Source organism: Aquarana catesbeiana, linkage group LG01 (genome assembly GCF_042186555.1).
Source record: "Aquarana catesbeiana isolate 2022-GZ linkage group LG01, ASM4218655v1, whole genome shotgun sequence".
NCBI classification, from domain to species: domain Eukaryota; kingdom Metazoa; phylum Chordata; class Amphibia; order Anura; family Ranidae; genus Aquarana; species Aquarana catesbeiana.
Genome location: NC_133324.1, coordinates 837,452,502 through 837,470,700, shown reverse-complemented (window position 1 = coordinate 837,470,700; position 18,199 = coordinate 837,452,502). Strand labels below are relative to the sequence as shown.

At 40.6% G+C, this 18,199-nt stretch overlaps 1 protein-coding gene across 2 annotated transcripts in view; it reads left to right on the top strand.

Annotated features, from left to right (window-relative positions):
- The window catches only part of KLHL5 (kelch like family member 5), a 151,649-nt gene that overhangs the window by 87,720 nt on the left and 45,730 nt on the right, over positions 1-18,199 (top strand). For both annotated transcript variants that reach the window (XM_073608748.1, XM_073608759.1), the window contains exons 2-3: positions 11,001-11,183; positions 16,039-16,175. In XM_073608748.1, coding sequence (XP_073464849.1) covers positions 11,001-11,183; positions 16,039-16,175 — 320 coding nt within the window. The remainder of the gene's footprint in view (positions 1-11,000; positions 11,184-16,038; positions 16,176-18,199) is intronic.

Below are 18,199 nucleotides of genomic sequence, written 5' to 3'. Positions count from 1 at the left end.
CATCCTCCCTGTGGCGATCTCCATCCTCCGATCAGCGTGTGATACCATTCGGCCGCCATTCCACTGTTCAAAAGCCGCGCCTCCTCCTTGTCTGTGATAGGCAGAACACTCAGCGGTCAGCCTATCATGGACATTCTCTCATTCTCATACCACGGACGAGGATGAGAGAATGTCCGTGATAGGCTGTACACTGACTGCTGGGAAATGGAGTGTTCAGCCTATCACAGGCAAGGAGGAGGCATGGCTTTTGAAAGCTGGAATAGCCTCCGAACTGTATTATCACACGCTGGCCGCTGTCTGCCTGCATGACACGCTGACATGTAGGCAGACGGCGGTGACTCGAGTATAAGTCGAGGGGGGCACTTTCAGCCTAAAAAAAAGGCTGAGAATCTTGACTCATACTCGAGTATATACGGTACTTGATAAAAAGTATCTGTACTAATTCTTAAAAAACTGCTATTGGTGCATTCCTATTATATATATATATTTTTTTTTTTTTACCTGATTTACCTAAAAACATGCATATTACAAAGTGGTAGGATAGGAACATTTGGTAGGAAGTCAATATTGTTAGGGGAATTGTTGTATAAAAGGCAGTTCCCTTTTAAATATCAAGAGTATGCCCTCCTATAATTTCAGGGAAAGAGCATTTTCCTTTGTAGAGCGAAAAAGCTGCCCTCATTCGGAAATAAATGATATCCAGATTTATGTTAAGTTCTTATATTGTCCTGACATTGCAGCAGTTCTCTCTGCATAATGTTCCTTTGGCATTGTATACCAAGCATATTACAGCTTTGGCCATAAAATGCTTTGACAGCTTTGTGTTTTTATGATCACAATAATGATTTAGAAAAAGAATAATGTCAAGAAAGTCATTTAATTGTTCACAGAGTTTGTGGATCAGAATTGTTTATCACCAAATATGGTTTTTCTGTGGATGCTCTGGAGTGTAAACTGAAGATGGTTATTTATAACCCTCACTGATTCAATCAGTTATATGTTTAGTGTTGCAGAAGGTTGGGAGAAGTTGAAAAGTCGAAAGAGGTCCTCTTCCCTTCTTACTGCAGGCCTGGAAAGATATTTTCAAAATCTAGGAAACCGTTCAAATATATCAGGAGCCAGTATAAAGGCCACTTTAATCGTACAGCCTGTGTAGGTTGGAGGACTAGTCATTATGTTTGAGCTGATAGTACAGGCTTGCATTAATGTCAGAACTGATTCTCTTCCCATCAAAGAAAAAGCAGCTTGAAGCAGGTTGGAGGTCAGCTGCCCATTTCCCAATATTACAGCACCATACTGGCCAGTACCAGCCCTAATGCTTATCTCTACCACTAGGGATAAGCAAACCGGGAACGTTTGGTTCACAGGGGGTTCAGCAACTCCAGAGGGAAGTCCACACACCCTTCTATCTTTATCGTACATCATGGGACACAGGGCCTTAAGTAATTACTTAATGGGTTATAGGCCATCTTCAGGTGTTGAAACTGGTTATACTCAATCAAGGAAGTTCACTCCCTGTAAAACCCCTCCTCCTTCCAGGAGCACATCCAGATTTTTCGCCAGTGTCTAAGGTGTTGGTCACGAGTGAAGATGTTCTCTGAGGAGCTCCACTGGAGTGATCCATGCTAGATTTAAGCAGCCTCCATAAAGACCAGATCCATCCAAAGTGCCACTAAGGCCTAAAAGGATAGTACCTGGGGCCTCGTATCCAAAGCACGAGGTTTTGCCTGTAACGCCTCTCTTTGTAGGGTTGGACCCCAGGAACACAGGGCTTAGGTCTTGCTACATTACCTAAAGCTTCCAGATGGGGTGTTTTACAAGTCCAAGGGCGTTGGAACCCCGTTTTAGGGACCCGGTCCTCGAAGGTTTGCTAAACACAGCCCGCCGTGATGGGTGAAGGATTGTCTGTTAATTCAGCAAATCCTGCGGTGGGGATAAGGTAAGGGAAGAAACTTGGGTATTAAAAACAACTATGTATTTCTTCCATTAGGGAAAAAATGTTGTCATGCCTTAATTCTACACTAGAGGGAGTCTATGCACATACCTTACTCTGGTGTCGGTTCCAGCAGCATGTGGAAGGAGACTTTCAAGGTAAAGGAAATCTGCAAAAATGTTTTCTTTCTCCCCCTGATGGGACCAGAGGGTTAGGGGGACAGCAGTGCTGTCCCCCCCCCCCCTTACATCACCCTCCCGCTAATACTGCTAATTGTTTTAACTGTGGCTGATTTCACTGTTGTTTGTGCCTGCTGCTGGATGGGTCCCTGCTTCCCCCCCGTGTGTTGGGTTGGTTGACCCGACAACGCCGCACAAAAGCGCGGGAACTTTTTAAAAGTAAAAAGGGGCAGAATTTTTTCTCGGAGGGGACGGGGCCTAAGCGTGATGCCGTGAAAGGTCCACGAGGACACACGGCAGGCTAAAAACAAATACAACACAGCTGTGACAGTCTCTCCTTGGCTGACGAGGAGAAAGCAAGCATCCTGCAACACAAGGACACAAGAGCTGTGGGACATGTGAGGGTTGCAAGCCGGCATTCCTGATGCAGGAACGACACCTTTTTCCCAGCACCAGGCTGAATTTTATAGCGGCTTTAAATGTCATGACTATTTTCAGCGATTAAGTGCAATTTGTATAGTGCCTCTCTTTTTGTACTTAGGACTATGCCTACCAAAAAAGACACCACAAAAACTAAAAAGGTAAAGGTTTCACCCCCAGGCACTAGGATCCCGAGTCACATTCCCATGCTGTCATCCTCGCCTGAATTACCAGTTATGGCAAGCCAGGGTGAGCCATTGGAACAATTTGATGGTGCAACTGCTTCTCACATCTCAGCCCCTGTATACATGACTGAAGATGTCCTTTCCTCCTCCCTGCAGGGTCTGGAAAAAAGATTAGCAGCTTTAATCGCATCCTCCATTCAAATGGATAGGAAGCGTGCTAGATCCCCCTCCCCCACTTCAGAACCTTTGCAAGGAGAACAGTGAGCACAGGATGAGGTTACCCTCAGTCGTTCAGGAGGAAAAACAAACCGATGATGATTCCTCTGCGGAGGAAACAACGGTAGATGAGCCATTTTCAGCCTCTCAAATCTGAGAAATTGCTGATACAATCTCTTATGGAGATGGTTCTTTGTTCTACTTTCTTGCTACCCCTAATAGAGTCTCCTGAAAGTTTCTTCCTTGGGTTCCTTAAAACCCTCTCAACCTTTGCATGCGTTTCCTGCACATGCATTACTAGAACAGCTTATTTTTGCTGAATGGGATCACCCGCATAAGCATTTTCTCCCTTCTAAGAAGTTTGCAATTCTCTATCCCCTGGAGGTGAAATTCTCCAAAAGATGGAAAATACCAGCAGTTGACGCTGCGATTTCCAATGTGAATAAAGGCCTAACTTGTCCAGTAGACAGTGCAGAGGTGCTTAAGGATCCAACAGATAAAGGACCAATTTAAACAGGCCCTTAGAGAGCTTCCTGCACAACAAGCTCGGGATTTGGCTGAACTACCAAAAGCATTATGCTTTGCCATAGATGCTATTAAAGATTCTATTCACCAGGCGTCCCGCCTTACACTTATGCTTGTGCATATGCGTAGAATCCCGTGGTTAAAAAATTTGGTCAGCTGAAGCACCATGTACATACCTCCTAACTGGGCTCCCTTTTCATGGGGAGCGACTATTTGGAGAAATCTTGGACAAATATATCCAAATAATTTCTAGTGGGTACTCTTGCCAGTCAAAAGAAAGTATAAATGCCCTTCATATAAACGGGCTCTTTCCCCTACGCCAGGGGCTTCTGCCTCTAGGCAGGGGTGATGGCCTCCGCCGTTACACTCTAGAGGAAGATCTCAGAGTCCGACCCAGGCTCAAAAGAAGTCCTGGGGTCGTAAACCTGGAAGCCAGAATCCTAAAGCCTCATTATGAAGAGTCAATCCCCCTCACCAAGGTGGGGGGAAGATTTCTGCAGTTTTCAGAAGTCTGAAAAGAAGAAATTCAGAACAGATGGGTCATCTCCACGGTAACGCTGGGGTACAAGCTGGAATTTCGTGACTTTCCACCAGCTTGCTTCCTGAGGTCAAGCGTTCCCAAAGATCCAGAGAAAAGACAATCTCTGTTTCAGGCACTAGACCAATTAATATCTCAAGGGGTGATCATACAGATCCCCACAAAAGAGCAAGGTTTGGGGTTTTATTCAAACTTTTATGGTACCGAAACCAAATAGAGATGTCAGACCCATTCTAGATCTAAGAAATCTAAATCAGTTCCTGAAGATCCACTCCTTTTGCATGGAAACGATCAGGTCAGTAGTTTCTATCCTTCTAGGAGGAGAACTTCTGGATCAATCGACATTAGGGATGTATATCTGCATGTCCCTATATTTCCCGCTCATCAAAAGTTTCTGCGGTTCGAGTTAGAACAGCAGCATTTCCAGTTTGTAGCCCTGCCCTTCGGGCTAGCCACAGCACCCTGGGTGTTCACCAAAGTGCTGGCCCCAACTCTAGCCAGGTTAATGACACAGGGCATAACAGTCATAGCATACCTAAACAATCTATTACTAATAGATCAGTCGGTGGCTCATTTGGAGGAAAGTGTACGCACTACAACCAACTATCTGAAGAGTTGGGTTGGATTCTCAACCTAGAGAAATCTTCCTTAATACAAACAATAAAAAGGCTGGAGTACTTGGGTCTGATCATAGACACAGCCCAGGAAAAGGTGTTCTTGCCTCAGGCAAAGATTAACTCCATAAGAGAGTTGGTGTGGATGGTCAGGTCAAATGGCAATCCCTCCATTCGCCTTTGCATGAGGTTGCTAGGAACCATGGTGGCTTCATTTGAAGCAGTTCCCTATGCCCAGTTTCATTTAAAACTGTTGCAAAACAGTATCCTGTCTGCTTGGAACAAAACAATTGAGACTCAACCTTTAGACTTGATAATGCAGCTGTCCCCAAGAGTGTCCCAAAGCGAAACTTGGTGGTTACTAACCCAGAATCTGCTGAAAGGAAAATCCTTCAGATCAGTCATCTGGAAAGTGGTAACGACTGATGCCAGCCTTTCAGGCTGGGGAACGGTACTACAAAAGACAACTGTCCGGGGGGCAGTGGTCAAGAACCGAAAAGAACCTTGTCCATCAATTTTCTAGAGATCCGGGCAGTACGTCTGGCTCTAAAGACCTGGACTTTCAGGTTACGGAATTGTCCTGTCAGGATTCAATCCGACAATACCACAGCTGTAGCCTATATCAATCACCAAGGGGGCACTGAAAGTCTCTCAGCACAGAGAGAGGTGAACCATATTCTAACTTGGGCAGAAAGGAATGTTCTGTGCCTATTGGCAGTCTTCATTCTGGGAGTAGAGAGTTGGCAGGTGGACTACTTGAGTCGCCAGCAGTTATTCCCAGCGGAATGGTCTCTTCACCCCGACATATTTTGGGCTGTTTACCAAAGATGGGGGACTCCAGACGTAGATCTTCTAGCATCCAGATTCAACATGAAGTTAGTCAAATTTGTGGCCAGAACAAGGGATCCATTCGCATGCGGAATGGATGCGTTGGTGACCCCATGGGATCAGTTCTCACTGATCTATGCATTCCCCCCTATTCAGTTGGCACCAGCATGGCCCAGAAGGTCATGGTATGCAGAAATCGTAACAATGGCAGTGGAGGGCAAATGGTCCCTCCCACTATGACCAGATCTGCTCTCAAAGGGACCAATGTTCCATTCTACCTTACGGTCTCTAAATTTAACGGCTTGGCTATTGAAACCCACATTCTGAAGAAGCGTGGGCTTTCCGGGTCAGTTATCTCTACCCTGATTTATGCAAGGAAGCCAGTTTCCAGAACTATATATTATAGAGGGTGGAGGGGCTTATGTTTCCTGGTGTTTATCCAAGGGTTAGCACCCTTGGAGATATATCATAGGCAGAATTCTTGCCTTTCTACAATTAGGGGTAGAAATGAAATTGGCCTTGAGTACTACTCAAGGCCAAGTCTCAGTTTTATCGGTCTTATTTCAAAAGACCACTTGCTACTCATTCTTTAGTCCGGGGTTTTATTCAAGGGGTGACGTGGCTTATTCCGCCCGTCAAACCTCCCTTCAACCCTTGGGACTTGAACTTAGTTTTGTCTGTGTTACAAAAAACAGCCATTTGAACCAATACAACAGTTGGTATTTTTGGTTGCTATATCCTCAGCAAGGAGAGTTTCGGAATTGGCTGCTCTTTCTTGTAAAGAGCCATATTTGATTTGTCATGGAGACAGAGTAGTGGTACGCCCTCATCCAGACTTTTTTTTTTATCAAAAGTGGTTTCAGGTTTCACCTGAACCAAGATATTGTCCTCTTGTAAAAAATGTATCTGCTGTAGGACTGTTACTACAATCAATAGGGGAATTATCAGTGTGTCTAATTTAGAGAATGAAACATTTGAGATTGATAAATTCATCACTTGTAATTCAACCTATGTAGTTTATTTGCTCTGGTGCCCATGCGGATTGTACTATGTGGGAAGAACAAAATAACAATTAAAAGTCCGAGTGGCAGAACACTTAACCAATATAAAAAATGGCTACAAATTTCACAGTGTGTCCCTACATTTCAAGGAAAAACACCATCAGGACCCATCCTTGTTTCAATTTTGTGGGATTGACCATGTCTCCCCTTCATGGAGGGGATCTAATCAGGTTAGAGATCTCTCAGAGAGAAACTAAGTGGATCTTTCTTTTAAAAAGTCTTCAGCCGAGAGGATTAAATATAGAGTTGGAATTAAATTGCTTTATTAATAATTTTTAACAATATCCTTTTAAAAAATTAACTTCTTTAATTTTTTACTGTCATTTTGACCTTCATTATTATGTTGTAACATTGCACAGATATCATTTCTAACGCGTCCATTAGTATTTAAGGTCATTTATAGTGGGGGCTGTAGGCTAATTATTTCAGTTTAATCAACATTATTTCATCATTTAACCACTTCAGCCCCGGAAGGATTTACCCCCTTCCTGACCAGAGCACTTTTTACAATTTGGCACTGCGTCGCTTTAACTGCTAACAAAATTTGCTTCCTTTTCTTCCCACATATAGAGCTTTCTTTTGATGGTATTTGATCACCTCTGCGGTTTTTATTTTTTGCGCTATAAACGGAAAAAGACCGAAAATTTTGAAAAAAAAATATTTTCTACTTTTTGTTATAAAAAAAAATCCAATAAACTCAATTTTAGTCATACATTTAGGCCAAAATGTATTCGGCCACATGTCTTTGGTAAAAAAAATGTCAATAAGCGTATATTTATTGGTTTGCGCAAAAGTTATAGCGTCTACAAACTAGGGTACATTTTCTGGAATTTACACAGCTTTCAGTTTATGACTGCCTATGTCATTTCTTGAGGTGCTAAAATGGCAGGGCAGTACAAACCCCCCCCCCCCCCCCCCATGACCCCATTTTGGAAAGTAGACACCCCAAGGAAATTGCTGAGAGGCATGTTGAGCCCATTGAATATTAATTTTTTTGTCCAAAGTGATTGAATAATGACAAAAACAAAATTACAAAAAGTTGTCACTAAATGATATATTGCTCACACAGGCCATGGGCATATGTGGAATTGCCCCCCAAAATACATTTAGCTGCTTCTCCTGAGTATGGGGATACCACATGTGTGGGACTTTTTGGGAGCCTAGCTGCGTACGGGGCCCCGAAAACCAATCACCGCCTTCAGGATTTCTAAGGGCGTAAATTTTTGATTTCACTCCTCACTACCTATCACAGTTTTGAAGGCCATAAAATGCCCAGATGGCACAACCCCCCCCCCCCCCCAATGACCCTATTTTGGAAAGTAGACACCCCAAGCTATTTGCTGAGAGGCATGTTGAGTCCATGGAATATTTTATATTTTGACACAAGTTGCGGGAAAGTGACAAATTTGTATTTATTTTTTTTGCACAAAGTTGTCACTAAATGAGATATTGCTCACACAGGCCGTGGGCATATGTGGAATTGCACCCCAAAATACATTTAGCTGCTTCTCCTGAGTATGGGGATACCACATGTGTGGGACTTTTTGGGAGCCTAGCTGCGTACGGGGCCCCGAAAACCAATCACCGCCTTCAGGATTTCTAAGGCCGTAAATTTTTGATTCACTCCTCACTACCTATCACAGTTTCGAAGGCCATAAAATGCCAAGATGGCACAAAACCCCCCAAATGACCCCATTTTGGAAAGTAGACACCTCAAGCTATTTGCTGAGAGGCATAATGAGTATTTTGCAGCTCTCATTTGTTTTTGAAAATGAAGAAAGACAAGAAAAAAAATTTTTTTTTTTCAATTTTCAAAACTGTGACAAAAAGTAAGGTCTGCAAAATACTCACTATACCTCTCAGCAAATAGCTTGGGGTGTCTACTTTCCAAAATAGGGTCATTTGGGGGGGGGTTTGTGCCACCTGGGCATTCCATGGCCTCCGAAACTGTGATAGGCAGTGAAGAGTGAAATCAAAAATTTTCACCCTTAGAAAGCCTGAAGGCGGTGCTTGATTTTCGGGGTCCCGTACGCGGCTAAGCTCCCAAAAAAGTCTCACACATGTGGTATCCACGTACACAGGAGAAGCAACAGAATGTATTTTGGGGTGTAATTCCACATATTCCCATGGCATGTTTGAGCAATATATCATTTAGTGACAATTTTGTGCAAAAAAAAAAATGTGTCTTTTTTTTCCCGCAACTTGTGTCACAATATAAAATATTCCATGGACTCGACATGCCTCTTAGCAAATAGCTTGGGGTGTCTACTTTCCAAAATGGGGTCATTTGGGGGGTTTTTAACTGTCCTGGCATTTTATGCACAACATTTAGAAGCTTATGTCACACATCACCCACTCTTCTAACCACTTGAAGACAAAGCCCTTTCTGACACTTTTTGTTTACATGAAAAAATTATTTTTTTTTGCAAGAAAATTACTTTGAACCCCCAAACATTATATATATTTTTAAATCAAATGCCCTACATATTAAAATGGTGGGCATTTCATTTTTTTTTTTTTCACACAGTATTTGCGCAGCGATTTTTCAAACGCATTTTTTGGGGAAAAAACACTTTTTTTTACTTTTAATGCACTAAAACACACTATATCGCCCAAATGTTTGATACAATAAAAAAGATGATCTTAGGCCGAGTACATGGATACCAAACATGACATGCTTTAAAATTGCGCACAAACCTGCAGTGGCAACAAACTAAATACATTTTTAAAAGCCTCAACAGGTTACCACTTTAGATTTACAGAGGAGGCCTACTGCTAAAATGACTGCCCTCGATCTGACCTTCGCGGTGATACCTCACATGCATGGTGCAATTGCTGTTTACTTTTGACGCCAGACCGACGCTTGCGTTCGCCTTTGCGCGAGAGCAGGGGGGGACAGGGGTGCTTTTATTTTTTTGCTTTTTTTATCTTATTTTTAAACTGTTCCTTTCATTTTTTTTTTTAATCATTTTTATTGTTATCTCAGGGAATGTAAATATCCCCTATGATCGCAATAGGTAGTGACAGGTACTCTTTTTTGAAAAAATTGGGGTCTATTAGACCCTAGATCTCTCCTCTGCCCTTAAAGAATCTGACTACACCAAGATCGGTGTGATAAAATGCTTTCCCAATTTCCCTAAGGAGCTGTTTCCTGACACTGAATATTTTGCATGGACTTTGTCTCATCCATATCTATCTTTTCTTTATTTTTTCTTTATGCCATCATTGTTTAATATGAGCTGTTGTCACTATTTATTTGCATAATTATTAATTTGCACATTATTTTGAAGCTAACAAATCCCTACCTGTAGTGGAAGGGAACATTGGATGATCACTACACGAATCCACTATTATTAGTGAGTGTGTCATCATATATCACATAATTTTTTACACTGATTCACTTCTATATTGCATTGTTAATTTGTCATTTAGCGCCACTATTTCCATTGGGGATCAGTCAGTTCAAGATATTGTCCTGCCATCGTTTTTCCCAAAACCATGTTCCAGGTAAGAAGAGTCACTACATTGTCTTAATGTGGTGAGAGCAGTGAAAATCTATTTTAGGGCAACTGCTCAGATTCGTAAGACTTATTTATTCTGCCAGAGGGTCCTAAGAAAAGACAGGCAGCGTCGAAATCCGCTGTCGCTAAGTGGATTTGGCAAGTGATAATTCATACTCCTGATTTAAGGGGTAAAATTCCCCCGTTTCAAGTTAAGGCGCACTCTACCAGGTCGGTTAGTGCTTCTTGGGCAGTGCGTCATCATGCCTCCTGGAGGGATTGAAAATTATTTCTAGCAGTGTACATACTCTGGGAAAATAAGTTGTATAAATGTAGAGTGTTACTAGAGAGGAGCTGGCACCAGTTTGTAATTTGGGACTTAAAGCTGAACTCCAGGAAATATCTGTATTGCATATGTGCATTGGCCCAACTTAGCACAAAGTGGAGAGGGATACATCCTCGCCCTCCTCTCCACCTCACCTAGTCGGGAGAGCACCTTGTATTTATAAAAAAAAAAAAAAATATAGAAGACATACTATGAATGGCGGTGGTGCCAAGAGAGTGATCCAAACCAAAATGCCATCAGCGAGGGATCTGGATTGGGATTCAGGTAAGTATATTTGCTTCACTAGGTAAGAAAAAATAAATACCTGGCAGGGTGGGTACAGGGGGTGGGCGGGGGATAGGCTTTTAAACAGAGTTGGGCTTCACAGAACATTTTCCTATGTAGCTAGTATGAACCAGCCCTTAATAAAAAAAAAAATCCACATCTTTGCGTTCTTTCTGCCAAATATCTTGAGAGATTGCTTATCTGTTTTCAAATGACACAAATGAGAATCCATTTTGTAGGCATTCCACAGTAACTCATTAAATATTCTTATAATAATATCCTTAATCTTATGGGTAGTGGAGCTCCTATCTTAATTCACTTTTTTTTTTTTTCATGTTTCTGCAATTTTAGATGTCTTGTAAATAAAAGCATGTGGTATTTGTTCCTTTAGGACTTCAAACAGCAACCAAACAATATCATCCTGCCAGACAATGGAGCCATGTGCCCAAGATGAATTCTTCCAGTCCCTCAACCATGCCGAGCAAACCTTCAAGAGGATGGAGAATTACCTCCATCACAAGCAACTGTGTGATGTAATTCTGATCGCTGGCGATCGTAGGATTCCTGCACACAGGTAAGTCATAAAGATTTAACCAAAGAAAATGGTGCAGCAGGCAAAAATGGTTCACACGGTGGGCAGAGCTTGGCAATCTGTATATCCGGTTATTTGAAGTCAGATGTGTAAAATGTGAATTTTAATTTCTGTGGGTGCTTCCCACCTGCACCTATTCACTTGGATTACCCATATGGATCAAATGGGCCCATACACAAGTGTGACACAGCCCTGCCAGACGGCACAGCCAGCTGGGAGACCTGACGTGGCTCTACTACAGTTTTGTTATACAATTTAAGTCTTTTCCTTGTCCCCAGCCTGTGATTGGACAGTGAAGAGGTAGCTAACTGGTGAGCTCATCTGTCAACATGTTCCTTGTTAGAGCATAGCTGATTGGTTTCTTTATACAGCTTCACCCTCTCTTTCTGAACTGTGCTGTACTGAGATGGCATACCAAGTCAACTTCAGGTACTTAAACTAGTTGCTTTAAAAATACAAATTTAAACCAAGATTCACACAATTTCCAGTTGAATCCAGTTAGAAAAATGGACCGACCAACCAGCCTGGACCAGTTACTATGTCTATGTATAAAATATCCTTACCTGGAATTCCTCTTGAATAAATACTGCACTTTTTTTTTCTTTTTTTTTATTTGCCTTCCATATCCAGCAGTTATAAGCTTTTTTGATCAGCCAAAATTATGAAGTTTTGGTATGCATGGTTTTGCCCAACAATAACCTTTTTATTAACCTGCCTTGTTTAATAAAAATGATGTCACACCTGCTTTTATATGGGGCCTTAATTTGGTCATTTAAAAATATTTGGTTTATTTTAAAATGTAAAGTTGCCCGTGGATAGCTCTGGAAGTTACTGTTTCATGGATGGACACGTGCAGATTGTAGACTTGCCCTCTCCGATATAAAAAAGTTAAGATTTTTTAGTTTGTGTGGGCCAAAATTTTTAGTTATATTGTTTCCTTGAAATATAGGTTTGATAAGCACTTGTGCAAATATTGTGCAACAAGAACATTTGCAACTATTATTTTTTTTATTCTACAGTCCCTTTGCTTATAATAATAATAATAATAATAATAATAAAATATATATATATATATATATATATATATACTTTAGATAATCTTAAGACCAATAAAGCACAGTTTTAAAATGTTTGCGAAAAAGGAAAGAATAAATTTGAAAAATTTGGCAGCAAAAGGGTTAATGCATATTAGATTCTTTTATAATTAATAAATATTTTTACAAAATTATTTTCTCATAAAAAAATTGAGATAAGGGACCTCATATATGTGTAGTAGAGCTGCACGATTCTGGGAGAAATGAGAATCGCAATTTTTTTTGCTTAGAATAAAGATCACGATTCTCGCGGCGTAACATCATCTTTCACATTCTACAAAAAAATTGGGCTAGCTTTACTGTTTCGGTTTTTTTTGTTTTTTTTTAACTGATGAAAGTGTATTTTTATTTATTGCATTTGAAAGACCGCTGTGCAAATACAGTGTGACATAAAATATTGCAACAATCACCATTTTATTCTCTAGGGTCTCTGCAAAAAATATATAATATATATAATGTTTGGGTGTTCTAAGTAATTTTCTAGCAAAAAATAATGATTTTAACTTGAAACCAACAAGTGTCAGAAAAAGGCTTGGTCTTGAAGTGGTTAAACTTCCCTCATTTCCAGACCTGTTCATTCCTTTGATCCAAAGAACAAAACAATACAATGCTTATAGTTAGCTCAGCGGCTGTTTTTTTTTTTTTTTTTTTGACAGCTGTCGGCTTGAGCAGAGAACTCTGCATAGAATCAGGAAAATGCTTTGCTGAGATCGTAGGGGGAAACAATCACGATCTCGATTCTTAACCATTAATCGTGCAGCTCTAATGTGTAGCTTTTCATATATCCAGTACATTATAGCTGTATGGTCGATTTAACAAGTGTATATTAAAATTTCTACCTATTATGTCATTTTCAGTAGATTGGCTGTAATTCACGATACACACTAGGGCTGTTGCAAACAGGTTCAATAAAAAAAGAAGAAAAAAAAACATTTTGAATTTTGATGTATTTTAATTTGCACCCAGTTTACCGCCAGGAGAAGGTGACAGCATAATCCTTCTGCCAAGATGTCAAAGTTGACTATGTCAAAAGTTAGAAGAATAATTTTAGGGGCATCATTTTAGTTCACTTTTTTTTGCCTTGCCATTAGTGTCCCATTATGGTGATTTCCCGTCTCTTCCTGCCCTGTAAATCCAGTGGACGTGAAGAGGATACCTTCCCTAAGTAAGGGATACCCCCTCTTACAAAGTTGTAACATTAGCGTGTCCCTATTGGAAGATTACTTCCCAATTTCCTCTTCTGATGGCAACTCAAAACTTTGCGTTACACCCACTTTCATTCCCAGAAATCTGCCTTTTAAGTCTATGTGTGTGTACAGTTAGTTCCATATATATTTGGACACGGGCATAATTGTCATACTTTTGGCTCTGTATGCCACCAAAATAAAATGAAAACAAAACAATCCAAATTAATTTGAAGTGCAGACTTTCAGCTTTATTTCAAGGGGTTGAACATAAATATCAAGTACAGATTTTAGGAACTGCAGACGTTTTTATACACTGTCTTCCCATTTTCAGGGGCTCAAATGTAATTGGACAAATTAATATATTAATAAATAAAATTAGAATGTACCAAATTGTTGATTTGGCCACTCCTAATGTTGCTGCTATCTCTCTGATGGATTTCTTTCCTTTTTGAAGCCTTACCATGGCCTATTTCACTTGCGTGGACAGCTCCTTTTAAGGCATGATGTAGGTTCACAGCAATAGATTCCAAATGCAAATACCACAATTAGAATCAACTCCAGACCTTTTACCTGCTTAATTGATGAATAAATTATGAAGGAGTAGCACACACCTGATCATGAAACAGCTTTTGATTCAATTGTCCAATTACTTTTGGCCCCTTGGAAAAAAAAAAAGGGGGGGGGTGGCTATTCTTAAGAGCTGTAATTCCTAAACCTTTCTTTCAATTTGGATGTACGTACCTGAGAATGTGCACTTTCAGCCCATATCCATTATGCCTGTGTCCAAATATATATGGACTTAACTGTATATAAATACATTTTTTTTTTTTTTTTTACTTTTCTACATGTGATAGACTTGCCTTTTAAGTAGAGCTCTTCAGTGGAACACTGCCACTGCTATAATATTTTTTAATTTCCGCGCTTAGGTGTAAGTTAGGCTGCTGCCTCCCTGAAGGGGCTCCAGCCGGAGTACCAATAGTAAAAGTGTATAAAAATACGGGTTGGTGGCACTGCCGTCACCTGAAGAGTGCTCCTCCAATGGATCACTCTTCCCAGGTGAATGTGCAATAAATAGGTGAAAAGATGCTGCCGTCACCTGAGGGTAAACCTCCACAGTGAATCACTCTTAAGTGGAGGGTGCTGAGTAGTGTGGTTATTCCCACACAAAGATAAATGTTATGACGGGTGTTCTCACATTGTTTTTGAGACAGATTTATATAAAATAAAAATCCCTATTGGTGACGCTGATTGCAAGCTAGTGTGTCAGCCTGCAATATAAAGTGAGTGTGCTTAGTGCAATAGTGGGTGTTCACACCCAATCAACAATTGTGATCAGATTTTATCCTAGACAATTTTTCTCAGCAACTACCGTCTTTATTGGTGTATAACACGCACCCCAATTTTAGGAGGGAAGTTTAAGGAAAAAACTTACATTTTAAATAAAGAACTTTGAAGAAAAATTAGGGTCACAGCTCATCAATACACCCTTCTCAATGCCCATCTGCAGCCTATAAATTGACCAACAATGCAGCCTGTTCAGTGCCCATTTGCAGCCTCACCTTTCCCATCATTGCAGCCTCGCCAGTGTTGGATTACACAGAGCCGCGATCTCCTGTGTACCCGGCGCTCCGTCTCTCACAGCCACACCTCCTGGCCCTGTCATGTGCTGTAGCTTTCCAGCATATTTAGGGGTCTGCACCAGGACCTGAAACAATTATTTGCACATACACTGCTATTTAGTATATCTCCATGAAATTTTGAGCTTAACCCTAACTGCTCTTAAAAATGTCCCCTCTTCTCCTAAAACCTATCCTTAGTAACCTGTGTAAGAAAAATCTATACACTTATCTATTTTCAGCCTGGTCCGGTCCAGACATGTAATTCTGCTCCCCTGTGTCCTCCAGCATGGCTGCTGGAGGGAGTGCCGACAACAGATGGACCATTGAAGTCTATGGGTAATGTCACTGCTTCGGGCTTTACTAGCCGTTGTCAGGATGCTCTCTCCTCTCCCCCGCAGCACCCCACAGGGGGACATCTTGTGACGGAGAGGTTAGAGAGGTAGGTGTTGGAAGGGAGTAGGGGACAGTTTTAAGAGTAGTTGGAGTTAAGCCTGGAATTCCACTTCACTTTTCAATTTAGCAAGCTTTGGCTCTTTTCCAAGGCCCTCTTCTTATTTAAAAAAAAAATTAAATGTTCCTTAGAGTGGACCCCGCAAACTTCTATTGATAATTCCATCTGTTCTGACTTTTTTTTACGTCAAAATAGCTGAACAAGCTAATAAAAGAAATTATGCAAATGACTGACTTCTGTCAGCACATGGTGCTCGATTACCAACCAAATAATAACAACCTTTCATTGCTTTCAAGTTGTGATGATTTAGAGCAGCTCCTTCAAACTGCATTTGTCAGGAAGGTGTATTAAATAATGCATCGGCATTAGTAGTTTTAGCACACGGATGTCAGATGTAAAATGAATTAGTTATTACATTCTGAAGACTGAATAAAACGTGTCTCTAAATGCTGATTTTTTTTTTTTTTTTTTTTTTTTTTTTTTCAGGCTTGTCCTGTCTTCAGTGTCGGACTATTTTGCTGCAATGTTCACCAGTGATGTTCGAGAAGCCAAGCAAGAGGAAATTAAAATGGAAGGTGTTGAACCCAACGCGCTGTGGGCCTTAGTTCAGTATTCATATACAGGTAATCTATTTGCTTGTTATGCATTGAGTAGGCATTACGTTGCAAACAAATTTCATTTCTACAAAAGAGCAGTCTATAATTAAATTGGAGAATAAGCAAAGAGAAGACTAAAAACGGCTCCGTCTCTGCAGAATGGAAGGGGGGGACACAATTTATTTGGGTGACCCCTTTTCCCTCTTCTCGTTTGGTTATGGTGGGTTTTTTATTTTTTTTTTTTTTTCCACTCTCTCTTTTTGTCACTACCCCATTAAATCCCCCTCTGGGCTTACCTGCTGTGTGTCAGTGGGAAGACTCTTGCCGCATGGCTTTTCCAGATATTTCTTCAGCATGTAGCTTACCCTATACAAGTCGCGGTTTGCAATTTTGTTCATTTATTGTAAATGGTTTGTTCACTAAAGCTAATAAAGTTGGTTATTCTCAAGTTTTCATAAATATTTATAATAGGATAAAACCAGTAAAAGTGCCACAACCATTTTCTTGCCCAAATGGTTTTCAATAATTTTTTACTAGTTTCCAAAGTTTAAAGCATTTCCATACTAAACTTATGAATGTACATATAATTTACAATCCGTATGCAAAGCGTAAGCATCTAAAATACATATTACCAGAAAGTTTAATCTCTTGCCAATCATTTTTGATTGTTGGTTTTATTTATTCAACACTGGGTGTTGCCTGCTAATCCCATGGGTCCTAACTTCTGCCCATTATCCGCAAATGTGAGCAAGGTTGCAGAGGACTGTGAAATGTTAAAATGTTTTTTTTTTTTCCCCCATTTTGGACAGCTAAAAAAACTATTAAAACCCCATTCTTTTGAGAGAAATGCTTTCTTTAAAGTGGTTTTATGAGAACCATCCCTGTTGGAAGATTTTTCACTCTATTCCTGTTATCGTGAAAACTCCAAAATTTGTGATTTCTTTCTTTGCTTTGAGTCCAGGTGACAGTGGTTCCCAAGAAAACTAAAGAGAGTAAATCTCTCTAATGGAGACACAGACAGGAATAAAAAAACTGAAAGGAGTTCTAACCCCTCATCACTAAAAACTAAGAAAAACAAGTTTTGGCTTAGATACACTTTTTTAATGTGATCTGTTTACTTGGCAATAAAATGTTATGTACCAAGCTGAATGGCATGCAAAAAATCCCTGTACATTTTGCTATTGTTTGGAAGAGTCAGTGTCTGTAAGATATATTTACTTTTTAGAGTCCATATTACAAGAAGCATGTGTAATCTTGTAGACTAACTGGTGCTCTCAAACATCTGGGCATGTGCACAGAGATTTGCATATGCCTAGTCTAAATCCCATATGATTACAGCTTGCTGATGGCTTAATTAAGTTAAAAATGACGTTTTTCTGCTGTTCCCTAAAAGGCCAGTTCACTCCAGAACAAGGTGCGGGAAACCTATGGTCTGTGCGTGTTTCCCACACTGTGTTCCAAACGCACTGCAGTGGGTGTCAGTGTTAACCTAATGACACCCCAAATACAGGTTGCAAATGCAGTGCGTTTGCCTGCCCTGGATCGCATAGTACAGTAGTACCGTGTGTTCCAGCTGCTGTGCATTTTGTAAAGTATTGCATGCACTTATATGAATGGCCAAAAATTGTCCTGCACCCAAGTCGCATGTGAATCGCACAGGCATGCACAGCATGTTCCTGTGCGATTCATGGTGTGAACCAGCCCTTAGACTGGCTTTACACCTGTGCAGTAACATTCTCATGTTAACGTGCTACTGACCCACCCCAGCACAAAGAAAACTGCGCCTTGTCCTTTTTTGGGAACATGCAAAAGTGCGATATTGTGGGGGTGATCAGAATCTGGTGCAGCTGTTCAAAGTAACCAATTGGCTTCCAACTTCTGCTTGTTCAATTTAGCTTTGACAAAAAAAACAGAAGTTGATTGGTTACTATGCAGAGCTGAACTAGATTCTGCGTGCTCCAGTTCTAGTACATCCTTCCCCACCCCCATGTGTTGCAACAGGCTGCAATAGACATGCAAACATGTGTCATTCAACATGAATGGTCCTGAAA